This window comes from Geotrypetes seraphini, chromosome 3 (assembly GCF_902459505.1).
Source record: "Geotrypetes seraphini chromosome 3, aGeoSer1.1, whole genome shotgun sequence".
NCBI classification, from domain to species: Eukaryota; Metazoa; Chordata; class Amphibia; order Gymnophiona; family Dermophiidae; genus Geotrypetes; species Geotrypetes seraphini.
Genome location: NC_047086.1, coordinates 225,461,778 through 225,480,955, shown reverse-complemented (window position 1 = coordinate 225,480,955; position 19,178 = coordinate 225,461,778). Strand labels below are relative to the sequence as shown.

At 42.3% G+C, this 19,178-nt stretch overlaps 1 protein-coding gene across 1 annotated transcript in view; it reads left to right on the top strand.

The window, feature by feature from the left end:
- PA2G4 (proliferation-associated 2G4) overlaps positions 1-19,178 on the top strand; it is a 118,152-nt gene that overhangs the window by 17,587 nt on the left and 81,387 nt on the right. Inside the window, exons 4-5 of the mRNA XM_033937501.1 lie at positions 4,753-4,822; positions 16,316-16,408. Of these exons, the coding sequence (XP_033793392.1) occupies positions 4,753-4,822; positions 16,316-16,408 (163 nt within the window). The remainder of the gene's footprint in view (positions 1-4,752; positions 4,823-16,315; positions 16,409-19,178) is intronic.

Sequence of the window (19,178 nt, the reverse complement as noted above, 5' to 3'; positions counted from 1 at the left end):
ATGTTGTTGAAATTTGTCAGCTGGCTAAAGAAAACAAAAATCTAAGATGTCAGGATGCACGTATACATATTGTTCCAGACTTTGCCAGAGAAACTGCCCTAAAAAGAAAACAACTACTTGATTTAAGACCCCAACTACGAGCACTAGGGGCTAGATATGGACTTCTCTACCCAGCGGTGATGAAAGTAACTCTAGGAAATAAAACACAGAACTTCACCGATTCTAAAAAATTAGCAGAATATCTTGAACAATGTGAACAACCAATGACTTCTTAAAGGAAAAACTGGGAATATTCAAAATACTTCAATAGGAATGATTGATATCAAATACTTTTCACTTTGAATTATTTCATTTTAAGTTACTTTTTACTATAAAGGAATTCTGAAAATATATAAAAATGAATAAACCGTTTAGAACACTGGAATTTTCAACTTACTTTAAAAAACAACGATGATTACATTCACGAGAGTGGAACGGAACTGGAGTACATGCAAACACGTCAATGGCTGAATGACGTGGAGGAAAGACGAAACATTGACTTACCTAGAAGATTCTATATACATGCGAGACTGGAAGATAAACTGGGACAACCTTTTAAAATATATCCTCAGTGCCATGGTTTCTATGTTCTCCAGAGAAAATAAAAGAAAAGGAAAGAAAATAAAGGAAAGGAAAATGCGCTAGAAATGCAGTGGACGCTGAGTCAATGATAAAAATCTGCGCGAAAACAGGAAGTCTTTCTCCTCAATAAATGATCACACCGGAAATAAAGAGGATTGGTTACTTCCACGTTTTACGTCAACGGAGAGTGAGAAGGAAACTCGAGAAGAAAGATAAAAATAAGGCGTTCATGTTATCAGAAGAACACGGAAGTAAAGACTCTTATATATAAGAACATAAATAGAATACAATAAACGATTCTAAAGTGAAAACTAATATTTTAGGTTTAAAGAAATATATTTATTGAATGATTTAGAAAGTATATTTGACCCATTTTATTGCAAATATTAGTTTTTAACAGGAAAAAAGAGAAAGGTAAATTGATATATCTATCGAAGATTTTGTATGATTGATTTAGAAATACAAGTAAGTAAGTATGTTGGTGAAAATGAATTATAAAAATTTTTATTTATGTTTTGTTTTTAAATATTCTCTAATTTTAGAATTTTTAGAGAAATGATTTTTATGAATGGAATTAAAAATGCATGTGAAGATTGATTTAAGTTAATTAAAATATTCTTATATCTATAGAATATATAAAAAGGGATTGATTTAAAAATATAAGTAAATATGATTGTGAAAATGAATAAAAAAGAAAGCAAAGATATAGAAATTTTAAATTCTCAAAGACATTCATCTCATAATACTAGATTGGCACATTACATGTTATATTTGACAAAATCCATTAATGACCAAGCATTCTCTATTTCATTAGATGCTGAAAAAGCTTTTGATAGAGTGGAATGGGCCTTCATGTTTCAGGCAATGGAATGGTTTGGCATAGGATCCGGTTTTATACAAATAATAAAAGCATTGTATAGCTCCCCTGTTGCTAGATTATATATCAGTAATAATTTTTCAGAAAGATTTATTCTACAGAGGGGGGTTAGACAAGGATGCCCACTATCTCCTTTGCTTTTTGATATCGTTTTAGAACCCTTATTATTAGCTATAGAACAGGTAAAAGAGATACAGGGTATTCCGCATTCAGATAGATGATATTTTACTTTATTTGAGAAATCCGGAAACAACCATTCCAAATTTGCTTGAATTGATTGAAAAATTTGGAAAATTTTCAGGTTATAAAATAAACTGGAATAAATCAGAAGTGCTTCCACTCAATGTACATTGTACAAAAAGTTTATTTGACTCATTTTCTTTTATTTGGAAAGAAGAAGGATTAAAATACTTAGGAATTTGGATTACAAAAACTGTGGATGAGACTATGAAAATTAATGAAAAAAATTTATTACAAAAAGTGTCAGAAATGTGTGAACAATGGAATCCTTTATGCATATCTTGGTGGGGGAGAGTACAAACTGTAAAAATGATGATATTACCAGTAGTTTGTTACCAAATGGGAATGATACCAATTTTTTTTCAGGGGTCTTTTTACAAAAAATTGGATAAGATGTTAACAAAATTTATTTGGCTTGGAAAACCCCCCAGAATTGCTCTAGTATCTTTACAAAGACCAATCGCGGAGGGAGGGGTAAATTTTCCAAATTTTTATAGGTACCATCAAGCCTATATTATGCGTCAGGGTATGTATTGGATCCTCCCAGAGCCCATTGAACATATACCAGATTGGTTCTGGTTAGAATGGAGATTAATGTTTCCTTTACGTCTGAGTCATGTTATCAGTATTCAAATGCCAAGGTTATAAAAGGATCACAAAATATTTGTTGATACTTGGAAAACTATAAGATATATAAGTAATCTAACTCCTATTCCAATAACTAAATCAACGACTCAAACAATATGGCTCAATCTAAAGATCAAAGTTGGCGGTTTTAAAATTATCTGGAAACATTGGATGATTGCTGGAATTCGTATTTTAGAGGATGTAATGAATAAAGGTAAACTGCTTGAGTTTTCACAATTGCAACATAAATTCGGTTTGAATAAATCACAATATTTCAGATAGATGCAATTGAAGCAGGCCATTCAGATAGGGTTCTCTGAATGGAAAAACCTTAATAACTATCATAGTATGGAATTCTTATGTTTTCAGATAGATTCCATGGGTCACCAGGCCGCAATGTGGTATAAATTAATATCTGGATTTGTACATAAAAAGAAAAAAAATGGTCTTAGAGATATTTGGAGCATTGAGGTTAAGCATCAGATTAATGCATCTCAATGGCCACGACTTTGGTCTTGGAGGTTAAGATGTACATTGTCAGCTTCCATGAGACAAACTTGATTTTTTATTTTACATAGAGCTTTATGGACCCCACACACGTTTACATAGAATAGATAGCTCTAAGTCTAATAGATGCTGGCATTGTCATCTTGAACCAGGGACATTAGATCATCTTTTATTCTATTGTCCATTCATATTAATATTTTGGAAATCAGTTTGGCCTCAAATTAATAGGATGTTAGAAAATCCGGTAGCCTTGACATATGATACGATTTTGTTTGGTACTGCAATGAGAGCTCGAAGTCAAATTTCATCAAATAACAATAAACTTTTATTTATATTGACTGGAGTAGCAGTACAGCAAATTACACATAATTGGAAAAATTATGACATATTGAACTATAATTTTTGGTGGAACTCTGGAGCGTACATTTGCAACACAAAAAGGATATATGGATAAGTTCAAGAGGATTTGGGGACCATTAACAGATTTTTGCAATGAATGATTTTAATTTTTCCCATAATAAGATAAAGGTTAAAGAAGGGAGGGAGGGAAGGGGTAAGGAGTTTATTCTCTTTATTATACATTATAAATAATATATTATAATGAGTGATGATCTTATGTGAAATTAATCTAATAAAGGGAGGGAAAAGGGTTCATAATTAAATAATAATTAATAAAATTATTACAATATATTATATAAATTCATAAGAAGAATAATATAAAATATGGTTTATATAAAGTACATTATAGAGAATTCAAGTGTATTGTTAAGACAATTGGTATGGAAAATTTATAACACTTGTTGGTATATGAAAAAATCAATAAAAAACTTAAAACAAAAAGCCAGCTCCCTCTTTCTAACTGATTCAGTGCACAAAGCCATGGGCAGTGGCTCCTACGGGCATCCTGTGCCTGAACCAGAAGCCTTCTGTCTGACGTTGCAACGTCAGAGGAAAGGCTTCCAGATGAGACACGGGACGTGCAAGGTGCAATTAGTACTATTATGGGGGCGGGGTCTGGGGTGGAGATTGGGTAGAGATGGGCGGGATCTGGCCCACAACTTAATCCAGTGTTCTTCAACCGCTGGTCCACGGACCTATGCCGGTCCACAGAATAATTCTTTTATTTCTGCCGGTCCATAGGTGTAAAAAGGTTGAAAAACACTGTTTTAGAGCATTGATTGCACTGTTGTGTGTGGGAGGGAGGTATTTCTGATCTATGAAGTTTAATATGGATAACTGTGTTATGCTTGATAATGATAAAATTTTAAAAAAGAGGCAGTATATCTAATCCCACCCCTTTCCCATTATAGCTATGATTTTTCTTTGTAGCCCTTTCAGGACCAAGGGACATACTTGTCCCATAACTTTAAAATCCTATAAATTTTGATTGGGATAGTCTACAGTTCTAAATTTGATATGTACGGATTCCATATGATACTGCCTTTATGTAAACAAACTGGTTCCGACATTCATTCATTAGCGTCGTTGCTAGATTGACGAGAAGATTCACTTGCAACACTGTCCATAAGCCAGAAGTGTGATTTTTTTAAATAAAAATAATGATATTTCACAAAAAAAATCAATTTTTTGGCATCTGCAAGCCCTTTTTACCATAAAAATGTCGTCAAAACCACAAAAATTGGCCTACGATCCTTATGGTCCTGAAAGGGTTAAGTATTATGCAATGGTATTATGAAGGTGAATACAAGCTTTTCATTTTATGCTAAGAAGAGATACGTGTATGCATAATATGTATTTGCAGGACTTGTCTGCCCCTTGCTTGTAATGCTCAATGTTGTTTAGCTGCAGAGAGCTAGAGAAGGCCAGGACTTGTCCTTGGAGGGCACTCTACCTGAAGCTGCTTTTTCTTTTCATTGCAGTGATCTAGGAGTCCATGTGGACGGCTTCATTGCCAATGTGGCACATAGTTTTGTTGTTGGGGCCACAAAGGTAAGATGTCTGCCTCCCATAGCCAGCTTATTTGCTCTGGCCTCATAAAATTTAGCAATTGGAGTTTTCTCTGATCTTTATAGAACAACTATACCTATGTCATGTTAGCAGCAGAATTGTCTGTAGCTTGATGTAGGATGGCAAGCCTAAACAAAATAGGTAGTGCCTATAGTGGTCGTCATACTAGATAAGTCCTGATTTCTGATTATGTTCCCAACCAGAAGAAACGGCCTGGGGGAAAAAAAAAAGCTCAGCATTGACTTCACTCATTACGGGCTGAACATGTCTTCAGCTCCTCAGTATTCCTCTGGCTCCTCTGGTGGAAGGTTGGTCCCAGGAAAGCCGGAGGCCCAGACTTCGATTAGAGGACCTTTTAGGGCTAGTTTCTCTCCCCAGTTGGTAATAAACTAGAGAGCTAGGATTAAGGGAAGCCTTGAGGTGCTAAATTTGGTGGTGCCAGCTCCTTCTCCCTTCCTCCCTTTTACATGTACATAGTAAAATAGTAAATGATTGCAAATAAAGACTTGCACAGTCCATACAGTCTTTCCAATAGTCATACCTCAATCAAGACAGTGTTGAATCAATAATATAGTAATTAATTTTACTTTCTAAGTTCCACTATAAGATGTTTTCTCCTCCTTCCCCCCTCCCCCTGAGATAGGCAAGACCTGTACGCGGGCAATATGGTATAAAATATGCATACTTTCTCCTGATCCATTTGTCTAGCATCAGCTACATTGCCCCACTGCTGGAGTTGCTCTCAAAGCTAACGCCAGCCCGTCCTGATCTGTCCTGCCATATACTAGACACAAACTGAATAAATCCAACCAGCATTGGCTTTGCTTCCCCACTGCTGGGGCTTCTATTTAAACAACACTCCTGTGCATCATAAACAAAGTTATAGTTATGGTTGATCTGTTGTATTGTTTCGATACCATCCTTTTTTTATTTAGGGATCCTTTGGCTTGTATGCACTAAAGATAATCGCTAATACCGACTGGATTGTTGTTGGCCAATTCTCTGGCCGATTGTGGATGAGCAATTGATGCACAACCGAGTGGACATGCAAATGATTTGAGCAGAAACACAAGGCCAGCAGTTTTGTGTATCAGGTTGGGAAATCAAATTGCAAAACCGGCTCTTTCAGTCCTTAGGCTGAGTAGTCAACTTGGAAAAGAGCAAGCTACACCTCTCAAGTCTACGGAGTATCTTGGAGTTTATTTCGACATGCGTCAGGACATAAAGTTTCTCCTTCAGCAGCAGAGGGTGAAGCTGCAGAGCCAAATCCAGATGTTTTTGCCAAAGGGGGCACAGCAAACCTGGAATTACTTGCAGGTGTGAAAGTCCATGGTGGCAACCGTGGACCTTGTGCCTTGGGTGCTTGCCCATATGTGTCTTCTACAATGGTTCTTCCTAATGCAGTATCTAGCTTAGGACCAATCTATTCAGACTTAATTGCTGTGAATGCAAAACCCAAACCAGTATGCCTTCCATTTGATCAAAGGTATGGATCTAGAGCAGATTTTCAACCCAGTCCTTGGGACATTCTTAACTAGTCAGGTTTCAGGATATCAGGATAAATTTGTGTGCGCTACTTCCATTCGATACAAATCTATCTCCTGCATATTCATTGTGGATATCTTGAAAATCTGTCTGGCTAGGTGTGTCCCGAGTACTGATTGGTGATAATAGCCTATGCTAGCTTTCTAGTTTGCAGAGTGCATTGCCAAGGGCAGATAGCTCAGGAGTGCTAAATTGTGCTCCAGAATAACCCAGTATATCACACAGTTGGAGACTCAAATAATAAGATGAGCGTTGTCAGCCCATCAGAGCTTGGAGTGAGTCGACCAGCCGCAGTGGACGATGCTGCTCTCTGATGCCAGTCTCTTCGGTTGGGGAGCTCAGTGTCTAGGGCACTCAGCTCGGGGCAGCTGGTCCATGGAGGAGGCTTCCTGGTCAATAAATGTCTTAGAGACCAGAGCCATTCGTCTAGCGCTGTTAGCCTTCCAGTCCTTTCTGATGGGCGAGTCAGTCAGAGTTCTTTCAGACAATGCCATGGCAGTGGCCTATGTCAATCTTCAAAGGGGCACCAAGAGCTCTGGTGGCGCAGGAGGCGGCTCTGCTCATGCTCTGGGGGGAGTTTCACCTTCAAGACATTTTGGCCTCCCACATAGCAGGCGTAGAGAATGTTCTGGAGGACTTTCTGAGTTGTCACTCCCTAGATCCCAGAGAATGGTGTCTGTTCTGCAGCTTTTCAGCTACTTGTTCAGTCTTGGGGTCAGCCCCTCATGGACCTGATGGTCGCAAGTATCAATGCCAAAATACCGCGCTTCTTCAGTCGTCGCAGACGGTCAGGCCGAGAGGCTGGATGCTTCTGGTTCAACCATGGCCAACAGAGGGTCTGTTGTATGTGTTCCCTCCGTGGCCATTAGTGGGCAGAGTTCTTCTCCGCATTGTTCAGCATCCTGGCCTGGTGATTCTGGTGGCTCCGGATTGGCCCAGCTGATCGTGATACACGGATCTGGTGAGGCATCTGGTGGCGGATCCTCTTTCTCTGCCTCTCTCGGCCGACCTTCTGTCTTACGGCTTGGCTCTTGAAGGGGTATTCGGATAAAGTGATCTCAACCCTCTTGAGGTCCCGGAGACTTTCTCCTTCTCGGGCTTATGTAAGGGTTTGACGTGTATTTGAGGAGTGGTGTGCTGCGCGTGGAGTGTCTCTCTTTTTGCACTTCCCTGCCTGCCATCTTACAGTTCTTGCAGGATGGCCTGGACAGGGGACTGGCTTGGTATCCTCTCTGGGTTCAGCTTGTGGCCTTGTCAGCCTTTCGTGGGTTGTTGAAAGGTCAGCATTTGTCTGCCATTCCTGATGTGATTTGCTTCTTGTGAGCAACTAAATTGCTCATGTTTCCCATGCGTCCCTCTGTTCCATAGTGGGATCTGCATCTGGTTCTGTCTGTTCTAGTGCGTCCACCTTTTGAACCTTTGGGCGTCTGCTCTTTGAGTGACCTTAATCTTAAAGTGGTCTTCTTGGTGGCAATTTCATCTGCTGATGTGTTTCTGCGTTGTAGGCTTTCTCTTGTGGGCTCCCTTCCTGGAATTTTCTATGGAGCGGGTTGCTTGCAGCCTGTTCCTTCCTTTCTGCTAAGGGTAGTTTCTCCTTTTCATGTCAATCAGGTAGTGTTCCTCCCGGTGTTAGGTCGTTGGGAGGGATCTTCCGAGCAGAGACGATTGCACAAGTTGGATGTCAGTTGGATCCTTCGCTCTTATGTGCAGAGGACCCAGGTGATCAGGTAGTCCGAACATCTCTTTGTCCTTCTAGAGGGTCCTTGTAAGGGGGATGGCGCTTCCAAGGCTACCATTGCGCCCTGGCTCAGGGGGACTATTGCTTCCACCCATCTTCTTCAGAAAAAGCCTATTCCTGAATTTCTCAAGACTCATTCTACTCGGGGTCAGGTAGCTTCTTGGGCCGAGTCTTCTCTAGTGACTCCAGTGGATATTTGCAGGGCTGCAGTTTGGTATTCTCTACATTCCTTTGTCAGATATTACCGTGGGAAAGTTCACGCGCGCCGGGATGCGGTATTCGGTGAGCGTGTTCTGGTGTCAGCCCTTCAGGGATCCCACCCTTGATGGGTACGTCCCATTCTTAAGACTCTGTCTCGGAAACTATTCCCAAGGCTTCAGAAGCCATAAACATGATGGAGCAATGGATGACAAACTTCAAGCTCAAACTTAATTCAGAAAAAACTAAATTCTTCATTGCTTCACCACATCCGTTTGACACCAAAACACCTCTATGCATCAATGAACTTAATCACCCCATCCAGCCCACCATAAAGATACTAGGCGTAACTCTAGATCAATGCCTAACCAAGAAAGACTAGGTGGACTCCTTAATCAGGTGGACTTTCTTCACTCTCTGGAAACTCAGATCCATTAAAGCTTATTTCGATACATCGGCATTCAAAACCCTGGTCCAATCCCTCGTACTAAGTCAACTTGACTACTGTAACATCGCCTACTTAGCTATTTCCCAAAAAAATATGCAATGTGTACAACTAATGCAAAATGCAGCGGTCAGATTAATCTTCAGACTAAAGAAATTCGATCATGTATCACCCTACTACCGGCAGTTACATTGGCTACCGATGGAAGCACGCATAAAGTTTAAATTCGCCTGCTTCTGCTTTAAAGCGCTAAACGGACTTGCCCTTAAATACATAATTGACCTTTTCTCCTTCTCTGCCAACAGACACAAGAGAAGCTCTCATTCCTACTTCGTTTCCCCCCCAGTTAGAGGTTGTAAACTGAAAAAAACACCATGAACACCTTCTTTCACATCAAGCAGCATTGTGGGGCAAAGACCTAGATCAACTGCTTTCGCCCACTACTTATGAGGAATTCAGAAAACGTCTAAAAACTCAACTGTTCTAAAGTATCTAGACAACTGACCCACTCATCTTCTTTCTCCTCCATAGTGATTCCTCTGTCCTATTAATCTCTTTCTCCTCAACAACTACCGGCAGTTACATTGGCTACCGATGGAAGCACGCATAAAGTTTAAATTCGCCTGCTTCTGCTTTAAAGCGCTAAACGGACTTGCCCTTAAATACATAATTGACCTTTTCTCCTTCTCTGCCAACAGACACAAGAGAAGCTCTCATTCCTACTTCGTTTCCCCCCCAGTTAGAGGTTGTAAACTGAAAAAAACACCATGAACACCTTCTTTCACATCAAGCAGCATTGTGGGGCAAAGACCTAGATCAACTGCTTTCGCCCACTACTTATGAGGAATTCAGAAAACGTCTAAAAACTCAACTGTTCTAAAGTATCTAGACAACTGACCCACTCATCTTCTTTCTCCTCCATAGTGATTCCTCTGTCCTATTAATCTCTTTCTCCTCAACAACGCATTTCCGGTCCTATTAACTCTCTTCTTCCCCCCTCTTAAATTAAATCAATTTGTACCTCGCTTAATCTATTGTAAACCGCATAGAACTTAACGGTATTGCGGTATATAAACTGTTATTATTATTATTATTAAGGAGTATACCAGTCTAACATAACCTTATACCTGGTATACTACTTATCTAGCTTTTAATCCAGTTTGTCACTTTAGGGCCCATACTGAACATTTTCAGTTTATTTATCAATTGCCTATGTGGCACCATGTCAAAAGCTTTGTTAAAGTCCAAGTACACTACATCTAGTGCCCCTCCCACATCCAACTGTTTGGTCACCCAAAGAAATCAATCAGACAAAACCTGCCTTTCATAAAACCATGCTGCCTCGGGTCCTGCAGTCCATTTGATTCTAGAAATCCCACTATCCTCCACTTAAGAGGTATTTCCATTAGTTTATTCACTACTGAGGTCAGACTAGCCGGCCTGTAATTCCCAACCTTCCCCTTACTTCCACTTTTATGCAGAGGGACCACTTCCGCCCTTCTCCAATCCTCCAGGACTATACCAGACTCTAAGGCAGCATTGAAAAGATGAGAGAACGGAGCCGCCGTAACTTCTCTGAGTTCCTTGTGTACCCTCAAATGTATCCGAATAGGCCCCATCGCTTTAATTATTTTTAATTATCTAGCTCCTCACAAGCACTGTCTTTCCAGAATCTTTCCTGGTCTACTACTCATCCATTCTCATTTGCGTTCGTTTTCTGCTCTGGGTCTTTCATCCATGAAAAAGAACAGATACAACTGTTAAGCAGTTCAGCCTTATTCTGATTAGTTTCTGCACATTTGTCCCCTTCATCCTTTAGCCTCACTATGCTATTTTGACACTTCTTCCTATCATTCACATATCTAAAAAATGTTTTGTCCCTCAATTTTACCATATTGGCTCCCTTTTCTTCAGTTTGCATCTTTGCTTTTCTGACAGCTTTTCACACTTCTCATAGCTTTTCTACATATTTTTGTCTATCTTCTTTCTGCACATCTTGTAATTTATGAAGGCTAACCTTTTCTCTCTCAACTTTCCAGCTAGAAACATAGAAAGATGACGGCAGAAAAGGGCTACAGCCCATCAAGTCTGCCCACTCTACTGACCCACCCCATTAAGTCTGAGTGCTGATGACTTAGTTCCTTAGCTCGACCCTCGTAGGGATCCCACGTGGATGTCCCATTTATTCTTAAAGTTGAGCACGCTGGTGGCCTTGATCACCTGCACCGGAAGTTTGTTCCAGTGATCCACCACCCTTTCTGTGAAGAAGTACTTCCTGGTGTCACCATTAAATTTCCCTCCTCTGAGTTTGAGTGGGTGCCCCCTTGTGACCGAGGGTCCTTTGGGAAAGAAGATGTCGTCTTCCACCTCGACACGTCCTGTGACGTATTTAAATGTCTCAATCATGTCACCCCTTTTCCCTGCGCTCCTCTAGAGTATAGAGCTGCAATTTGCCCAGTCTTTCTTCGTATGAGAGACCCTTGAGTCCGGAGACCATTCTAGTGGCCATCTGCTGGACCGACTCGGCTCGAAGCACATCTTTATGGTAATGTGGCCTCCAGAATTGCACACAGTACTCCAGATGAGGTCTCACCATGGTTCTGTAAAGTGGCATTATGACTTCAGGCTTGCGGCTGACGAAGCTTCTCTTGATACATCCCATCATTTGCCTTGCCTTGGATGAGGCCTTCTCTACTTGTTTGGCAGCCTTCATGTCTGCACTGATGATTACTCCCAAGTCCCGTTCTTCTGAAGTCCTAGCTAGTGCTTCTCCATTCAAGGTGTATGTTCTGCATGGATTTCTGCTGCATGACCTTACACTTCTTAGCATTGAAGCCCAGCTGCCATGTTGAGGACCAGTTTTCCAACATGATCAGATCCTGCGTCATACTACCCTTGAGACTGCTTTCACTTACTATATTACACAGTTTGGTGGCGTCGGCGAACAGTGCTACTTTACCCTGAAGCCCCCGGGTCAAGTCCCTTATGAATATGTTGAAAAGAGATGGTCCCAGGACTGATCCTTGCGGCACTCCGCTAGTCACCTCCGATGTCTCAGAGAGGGTGCCGTTGACCACCACCCTCTGAAGTCTTCCACTCAGCCAATCATTGACCCATGCAGTTAGTTTCTCACCTAACCCCATCAATTTCATCTTGTTTAATAGTCTGCGGTGCGGGACACTGTCAAAAGCTTTACTGAAATCCAAGTACACCACGTCCAGAGACTCTCCCGAGTCTAACTTTCCTGTCACCCAGTCAAAGAAGCTGATAAGAATGGATTGGCATGACCTGCCCCTAGTGAATCCATGTTGACAGGGATCCCTCAGATTTCCCTCATCCAATATCGTGTCCAATTTACCTTTAAGTAAAGTTTCCATGAGTTTACACACTATTGATGCGAGACTTACTGGTCTGTAATTCGCAGCCTCTGCTCTGCAACCCTTTTTGTGCAGAGGAACAACGTTGGCTGTTTTCCAGTCCACGGGGACTCTCCCCGTACTTAGGGAGAGATTGAAGAGCATGGCTAACGGTTTTGCCAGAACATCGCATAGCTCTCTGAGCACTCTTGGGTGCAAATTGTCTGGTCCCATGGCTTTGTTCACCTTGAGTCTTGACAGTTCTCTGTAAACATCAGCTGGTGTGAACTCAAAATTCTGAAATGGGTCTTCCATGCTTTGCTTTGCTTCCAGACGTGGCCCGTGCCCTGGTGCCTCGCATGTAAAGACTGAACAGAAGTAATCATTTAGTAGTTTGGCCTTATCGGAATCTGTTTCCACATAGTTCCCTTCTGGCGTTCTAAGGCGTACTATCCCGTTTGCGTTCTTTTTCCCATCGCTAATGTATCTGAAGAAGGATTTGTCCCCTTTCTTAATGTTCTTCGCTAGAGTTTCTTCCATTTGAAGTTTGGCCTCCCTGACTGCTGTTTTGACCGCTGCAGACTTTGTCCTGTATTCAATGTTTGCTTCTTTTTCCCCCGTGCGTTTGTATGAGAGAAATGCTCTTTTCTTCTCTTTGACAAGGTACGAGACCTCATCAGTGAAACATTGGGGTTTCTTTTTTCTTTGCTGTTTGGTTACCGATTTAATGTAGCGTTTAGTTGCCTCATGAAGGGTCGATTTCAAGGTTGACCACATAGCTTCCACATTATCAGTTACTTCTTGAACCTGGAGCGTCTGATGGACGAAATTTCCCATGCGTGCGAAGTCGGTGCCCCGGAAATTGAGTACCCTTGTTTTTGTTTGTGACCTAGGGAAGCCTTTCTTAAGGTTAAACCATACCATGTTATGGTCACTGGTGGCTAGCGTTTCTCCCACCGAGACCCCGAGACGCTTTCCCCGTTCGTAAGTATCAAGTCCAGGATGGCCTGGGCCCTAGTGGGTTCTAGTACCATTTGTTTGAGCCGTACTCCCTTCATGGACGTTAATATCCTCCTGCTATCACAAGTTGTCGCTGAGAGTGTGTTCCAGTCTACATCAGGCATGTTGAAGTCTCCTAACAGAACAACGTCCCCCCGTAAGGTGATATTCTCAATGTCTTCAATTAATTCTGCATCCTTGTCCTCCGATTGGCTTGGTGGTCTGTATACTCCTTATACTATATGGTATAAGGAGTATACCAGTCTAACATGCACTGGTATAGAGCTCTACTGGTAAGTAGAGCAAAACAAGGGAAAATGGCACGGGAGCTCAAGGCAAACACATCCACACCTCAGTACAGCATCATGTGCCCCCTCCCCCACACACACACCAGGGCCTTAGGCCCCTTCCTAGTGCCTCCCAGGATGCAACGGATTTTAAAGAGGTGGGCCTGCCGGCTGGAGGGGATCAGCATCCTTCCGGCCATCCTTTGACTTAAAAGTGCAGGGGTTGTCAGGGAACCCCGTTGGCCTGCTAGCGGGAGGAAGTAGGCATTCTTCCTGCTGTCATTTAATTTAAAGGTACAGGGGCTGTTGTGGAGGGGGGACCCTGGTGGCAGGAGGGAGTGGGCATCCCTTATGCCGATCTTGTACAGGGTATGGGGGACTGGGCAGCGGCAGGTGAGGGGGTGTCAGCAGAAGGGTAGACTTTTCCTTCTTTTGCTCTCCCTTCTGGTCAATCAGCTGAGCTAGCAGAACTCAGGAAGACCTGCGGCTCAGTTGATCGGGACAGGAAGAGCAGCCTTGATAGGAGGGAGGAGCTGTACCTAATGATTACTCTTCTGAGCAAGCGCTAGGGACAGTTCCTCCCCCACTTTACTGGCGATTCTCCACTCAAATAGTGTGCATATAATTTTCATGATATTATGCTGAGAATTGTCCATAAAAGAAAAATCACTCCCATTATGACCACTACATCGATTTGCTGGATTTTACCAGCAAGTTAATCCGGCCCTGAATTAACTGCGAACTGGCGACTCCAGGAAGTACTTCTTCACCGAAAGAGTGGTGGATCACTGGAATAGACTCCCACTCCAGGTGATAGAGGCCAGCAGCGTGACGGATTTTAAGAGAAAATGGGATACTCACGTGGGATCGTTAAGGGAGTAAACTCAGGGGGGAGGGATACTTGGAATGGGCAGACTTGGTGGGCTATAGCCCTTTTCTGCCACTTTTTTTTTTCTATGTTTCTATGTTACACAGAATAATTAAAAGTATCACTCTGAAGTTGGTAGTTCTCAGTCTCTATCTGTTGGTAGGAGTTCAGAAACCCAAGCATCTGGAGAGACTCCAACAAGTAAAATTAGCAAATAAGATTTAATTTCTTTCAGTATATGACCCCCCCCCCCCCAATGCACTAAGCCCTGGTAGATTACTTCATGAAACTGATTATTTAGCTTGTGTTAAGTCAAAATTGTTAAATTAAACATTATAGAAGTCTCTGTTATACTTTAAGGCATTTTTTTCTTTTTCAGTATTGCAAATTTTAGAACTGTTATGCTCCTCCCAGAGCTCATTGAAAATCTCCCAGATTGGTTGTGGTTGGAATGGCGACTCATGTTTCCTCTGCGACTATGTCATGTTCTCAGTATCAAGATGCCTAGATTATATAAAGAAAACAGAATTATAGTGGATAAATGGGAAACCTTACGATATGTCAACAATTTAACACCTATCCCAATACATAAATCAACAAATCAGACTATATGACTAAACTCCAAGATTCAAATTGGCGGATTTAAGGTCATCTGGAAGCATTGGATGATAGCAGGAATACGTATTTTAGATGATATTATATCTAATGGTAAGCTGCTTGATTTTTCACAGTTGCAGCATAAATTTGGACTTAACAATTCACAAAGTTTTAGATGGCTGCAACTGAAGCAGGCCATTCAGGTAGGGTTCCCTGAATGGAAAAATTTAAATAATCAGTATAGCTTGGAATTTATATGTTTTCAGGCGGAGTTCCTGGGACACCAGGCCACACAGTGGTATAAATTGTTAGCTGAATTTCCAAATAAGAAATCAAAAACTGGTGTTAGGGACATTTGGAGTATTGAGATTAAGCACCAAATTTCTGCGTCTCGGTGGTCACGAATTTGGACTTGGAGGATGAACTGTACAATGTCAGCATCTTTGAGACAAACGTGTTTTTTTTCTGTTACATAGAGTATTCTGGACCCCAGTTCATGTACAAAAGTTGGATAGCTCTAAGTCAATAGATGTTGGCATTGTCATCTCGAAGCAGGGACTTTAGATCATTTATTGTTCTACTGTTCTTTTATTATGGCATTTTGGAAATCAATATGGGGCCAAATTAATTGTTTGTTGGAAAATCCAGTGGCATTGTCTTATGATACTGTATTATTTGGCATGATCATGGGGGCTAAAAGCCAAATATCATCTAAGAACAACAGGCTTTTATTAATGACAGGAGTCGCCATACAACAAATTACAAGCAATTTGAAGAATTGGAAAAGGATTACCTATAGTTTTTGGTGGAATTCACTGTGTCATATGTATAAAATGGAAAGGACATTGGCAATTCAGAAAGGGAATTTTAAGAGGTTTTGGGAGATTTGGGAGCCATTAGCAAAATATTGTAACATTTAAATAGTGTTTTTCCCTTTAAATATGCACATGGGAGAGGTAGGGAAATGGTAGGTTAATGAATTTTGAATAATTGATATGGGATGATTATAGATATTTTATTTATGGGCATTGTGATTGTTTAGGGGGGAGGGGGGTTAATTCGGAAATGGATATTATAAGAATATTAAGTGTGATATTTGAGCATAAAAGATTATATTTACTGTTACACTTATTGTAAGTATTGAAAATAATAAAGAAGTGGAAAAAAAAAGAACTATCATGTTTTTTATGGCCATGATGAGAGCTAAATAAAGGAATACATTCTTTAATTGTGAACTACCTTTGTCTACCAAAAATCAAGCTGCATGTATGAAAGTTTTCTGGCCTTTATGCAGTTACTCGGATTCTCTCCTATTTCTGCGGTGTATGTTCTGTGTTTTGAATATTCATGCTGTTTTTGCCCATGCGGAAAACTGCTCTATTTATCTTCTGCTCATTCTCCGAATAATGCTTTATTTAAGTGACACCTTGTTCCCTTTATAGGAAAATCTGATAACGGGTCGCAAGGCTGATGTCATCAAGGCAGCTCACCTGTGTGTTGAGGCAGCTTTACGCTTGGTGAAGCCAGGAAATCAGGTAAGAAGAGGTTCATTCCATCTCTGGGCAGAGTTTAGAGGCACTTTAGCATAGAACAGTAGTCTTCATTAATTTTTAAGTTAGGGCTAGTTACTGCAAACAAATTTCTTCTCATGCTAGAAATGAAATCCATCCCCACTAGTCTGTGCCCATCTCAAATGCTGTCAGTCTTGGTCTCAATCTCAGTCTCTCTTTCTCTCCCCCTCTGGGCTGACCACTTTCTCTGTGTCCCATCATGCTCTTCTGTAATAATTTTTTTTTTTTTTTTTAAATCACCCTTCCATACCTGCTGCCACCACCTCAACTTTCTTCCTCTCATCCTCCTGCCACACTGTCTCCATCTCTTCCTATTATTGATTTGGATTTGAACCATGCCTTTTTCCTTTGTAGCTCAAGGCGAGTTACATTCAGGCACAATTTTGTCATGTTCTCACTTTCCTTTCTACCACTGCCCAGGTGCCGTTGCACTTGCTTCCTTTTCAGACTCTTCATTCTCATTCCATTCTTATTCCACCTGTCTCCAACAAGGCTGGTGACTGACCTGGTATATTATTATCCACAGAGATGAGCACTGCACTGTTATGTTCTCAGGCTGGGAGCAATCAGCAGGAAGGGTAGACTGCAGGCACATGGACTCTCAACTAGTATAGGGGCAGTGGAACATTGGTTTGGCTCCTTCAGTTAAAATAAAATCTCCAACCCTGTTCCCAGACAATCTGATTGTTGGGAAAAACAACCTTAAACCATCCCATTCAGCTACCTATGAAATGGTATGAGCGTCGGCTAAAACGTAAGCAGTAAAAGCAGTCTGCTGCAGACTCTGTCATGTCAGAATCAGGCTGCATTGAGTCCTAATGGGAATTGTGACTGCATTTGGAGCCATCCACTGCTCAGTTTGGCAAAGGCAATTATGCGCAGTGGAGGTCTGTGGTAGGCCAGTTTCTCAACTTCTTTAAGCCAAGTAACCCTAAGTCTAATAAATATCAACCGAGTACCCCCGCCAGGCTCCGGCCCTAACTCCACCCTCATAATAATAGTACTAATTGTAGGGGCGTGGCTTGGACACGCATGAAGACGGTCGGGTAATAGAAGAGCTCCGTATAAAAAGACCTTGAAAGAATTAATAAGTCATAAGAAATTGAAGAATTTATAAAAATTAAACTTGTCTCATGAGTAATAAAGAAGAAAAAAGGATGGCAACTGGAAAACAGAACAAAAATGACTTTATCCCAGGACAAGCAGGCAGCATATTCTTTACGCATGGGTGACGTCACCGACGGAGCCCACGGTACGGACCTTTTTACTAGAAAGTTCTAGTTGGCCGCACCGCGCGTGCGCGAGTGCCTTCCCGCCCGACGGAGGAGTGCGTGGTCCCCAGTTTCTTCGTTTCCGCGGAGCGAAGAAGACGTGTGTTTTTCAACGTTGTTGAAATACTCCTTTTGCCTTCCCGCTCGCGTTCTTTTTTCGATTTTTTCACCTTCGGGTGCTTTTTTCTTTCTATTACAAAAAAAAAAAAAATTTCTTTCTTTTGCTTTATTTTTTCGTTCCTGCCCCGGCGGGGCCTGTTAGCACGATCCAGGCCTCGGGGTTTGATTTTGCGGAGGCCGTGTTCCCATTCATGCCCCCGCAGCCCGGTTTTAAGAAGTGCCAGCGGTGTGCACGCCCGATCTCCCTCACTGACCCACACAACTGGTGTTTACAGTGCTTGGGACCGGATCATCGGGCGGATTCCTGCACCCGCTGTGCCACTCTTAAAAAACGCACTTTGAAGAATCGTCAAATCCAACAAAATCTACTTTTCGGCACCGGCCCGACTATGGATTCGACCTCTTCATCTGCGGCACCGTCGAAATCGACACCGACCACTTCGACACCGCCTGAGTCGACATCGGCGCCCCCGGCGCCAGGTAAGCCGGCTAAGAAGCCTTCCACCCTTGAGCGCCCTCCCACTTCGGGGACGACACCAGTCCTTTCGGCTCCACGCCGAGCCAAAAAACGCTCCACTCCGATTTCGGTGAGTGCCTCGTCATCGGCCCCCTCATCGCCGGAGTGTAGAGCGGCACCCATGGAACCAAAGAAGAAAAAAGTGGTTCCGGTGCCTCCCCTGGATGACCGCATTGCGGCCATCCTCCAGGACAAGTTGCAGGAACAACTCCACAAGCAACTTAAGCAGCTCTTACCCTCTATCTTGGCACCGCTGCTCTCGGTACCAGACCGGCCCGAGACCCATACCATCCAACCGGTATCCACTCCCTCGGTACCTATGGACTCCTCCATGCCCATTCTCTCGGCACCGCATCTCCATTCCCATGCCGAGGCTATGGCCTTGACGACGACCGATCCTCCTCGGGACCGGGCAGGGCACCGGTCTCCCCACGACTCCGACCGGCACCGTACTTCTCGGGACCGAGACAGACACAGGTCTACATCGCCTGGTAACGTCTCGGTACGCTCAGGCAAATCTTTGTCTAAAACTCACCATGCCGAGCCTTCCACTCCAGTCTCTCGACACGCACATACCGATGTCAGAGACCCGGACCTATGGGAACAATCCCCTACCGGTACCGAGGAGGATGCATCGTCGTCGGATGAAGAGCCTTCGGCACCCGATACCGCATCTAAACCTGAACAATCTTCCTTCTCTAAATTCCTCAGGGAGTTGTCGGGTGCTTTGTCTTTGCCTCTGGAATCTGACTCCAAGAAGTCACAAGCTTTCCTGGAGGCATTAGATTTCGATCAACCTCCCAAAGAGTTCCTAAAGTTGCCCGTG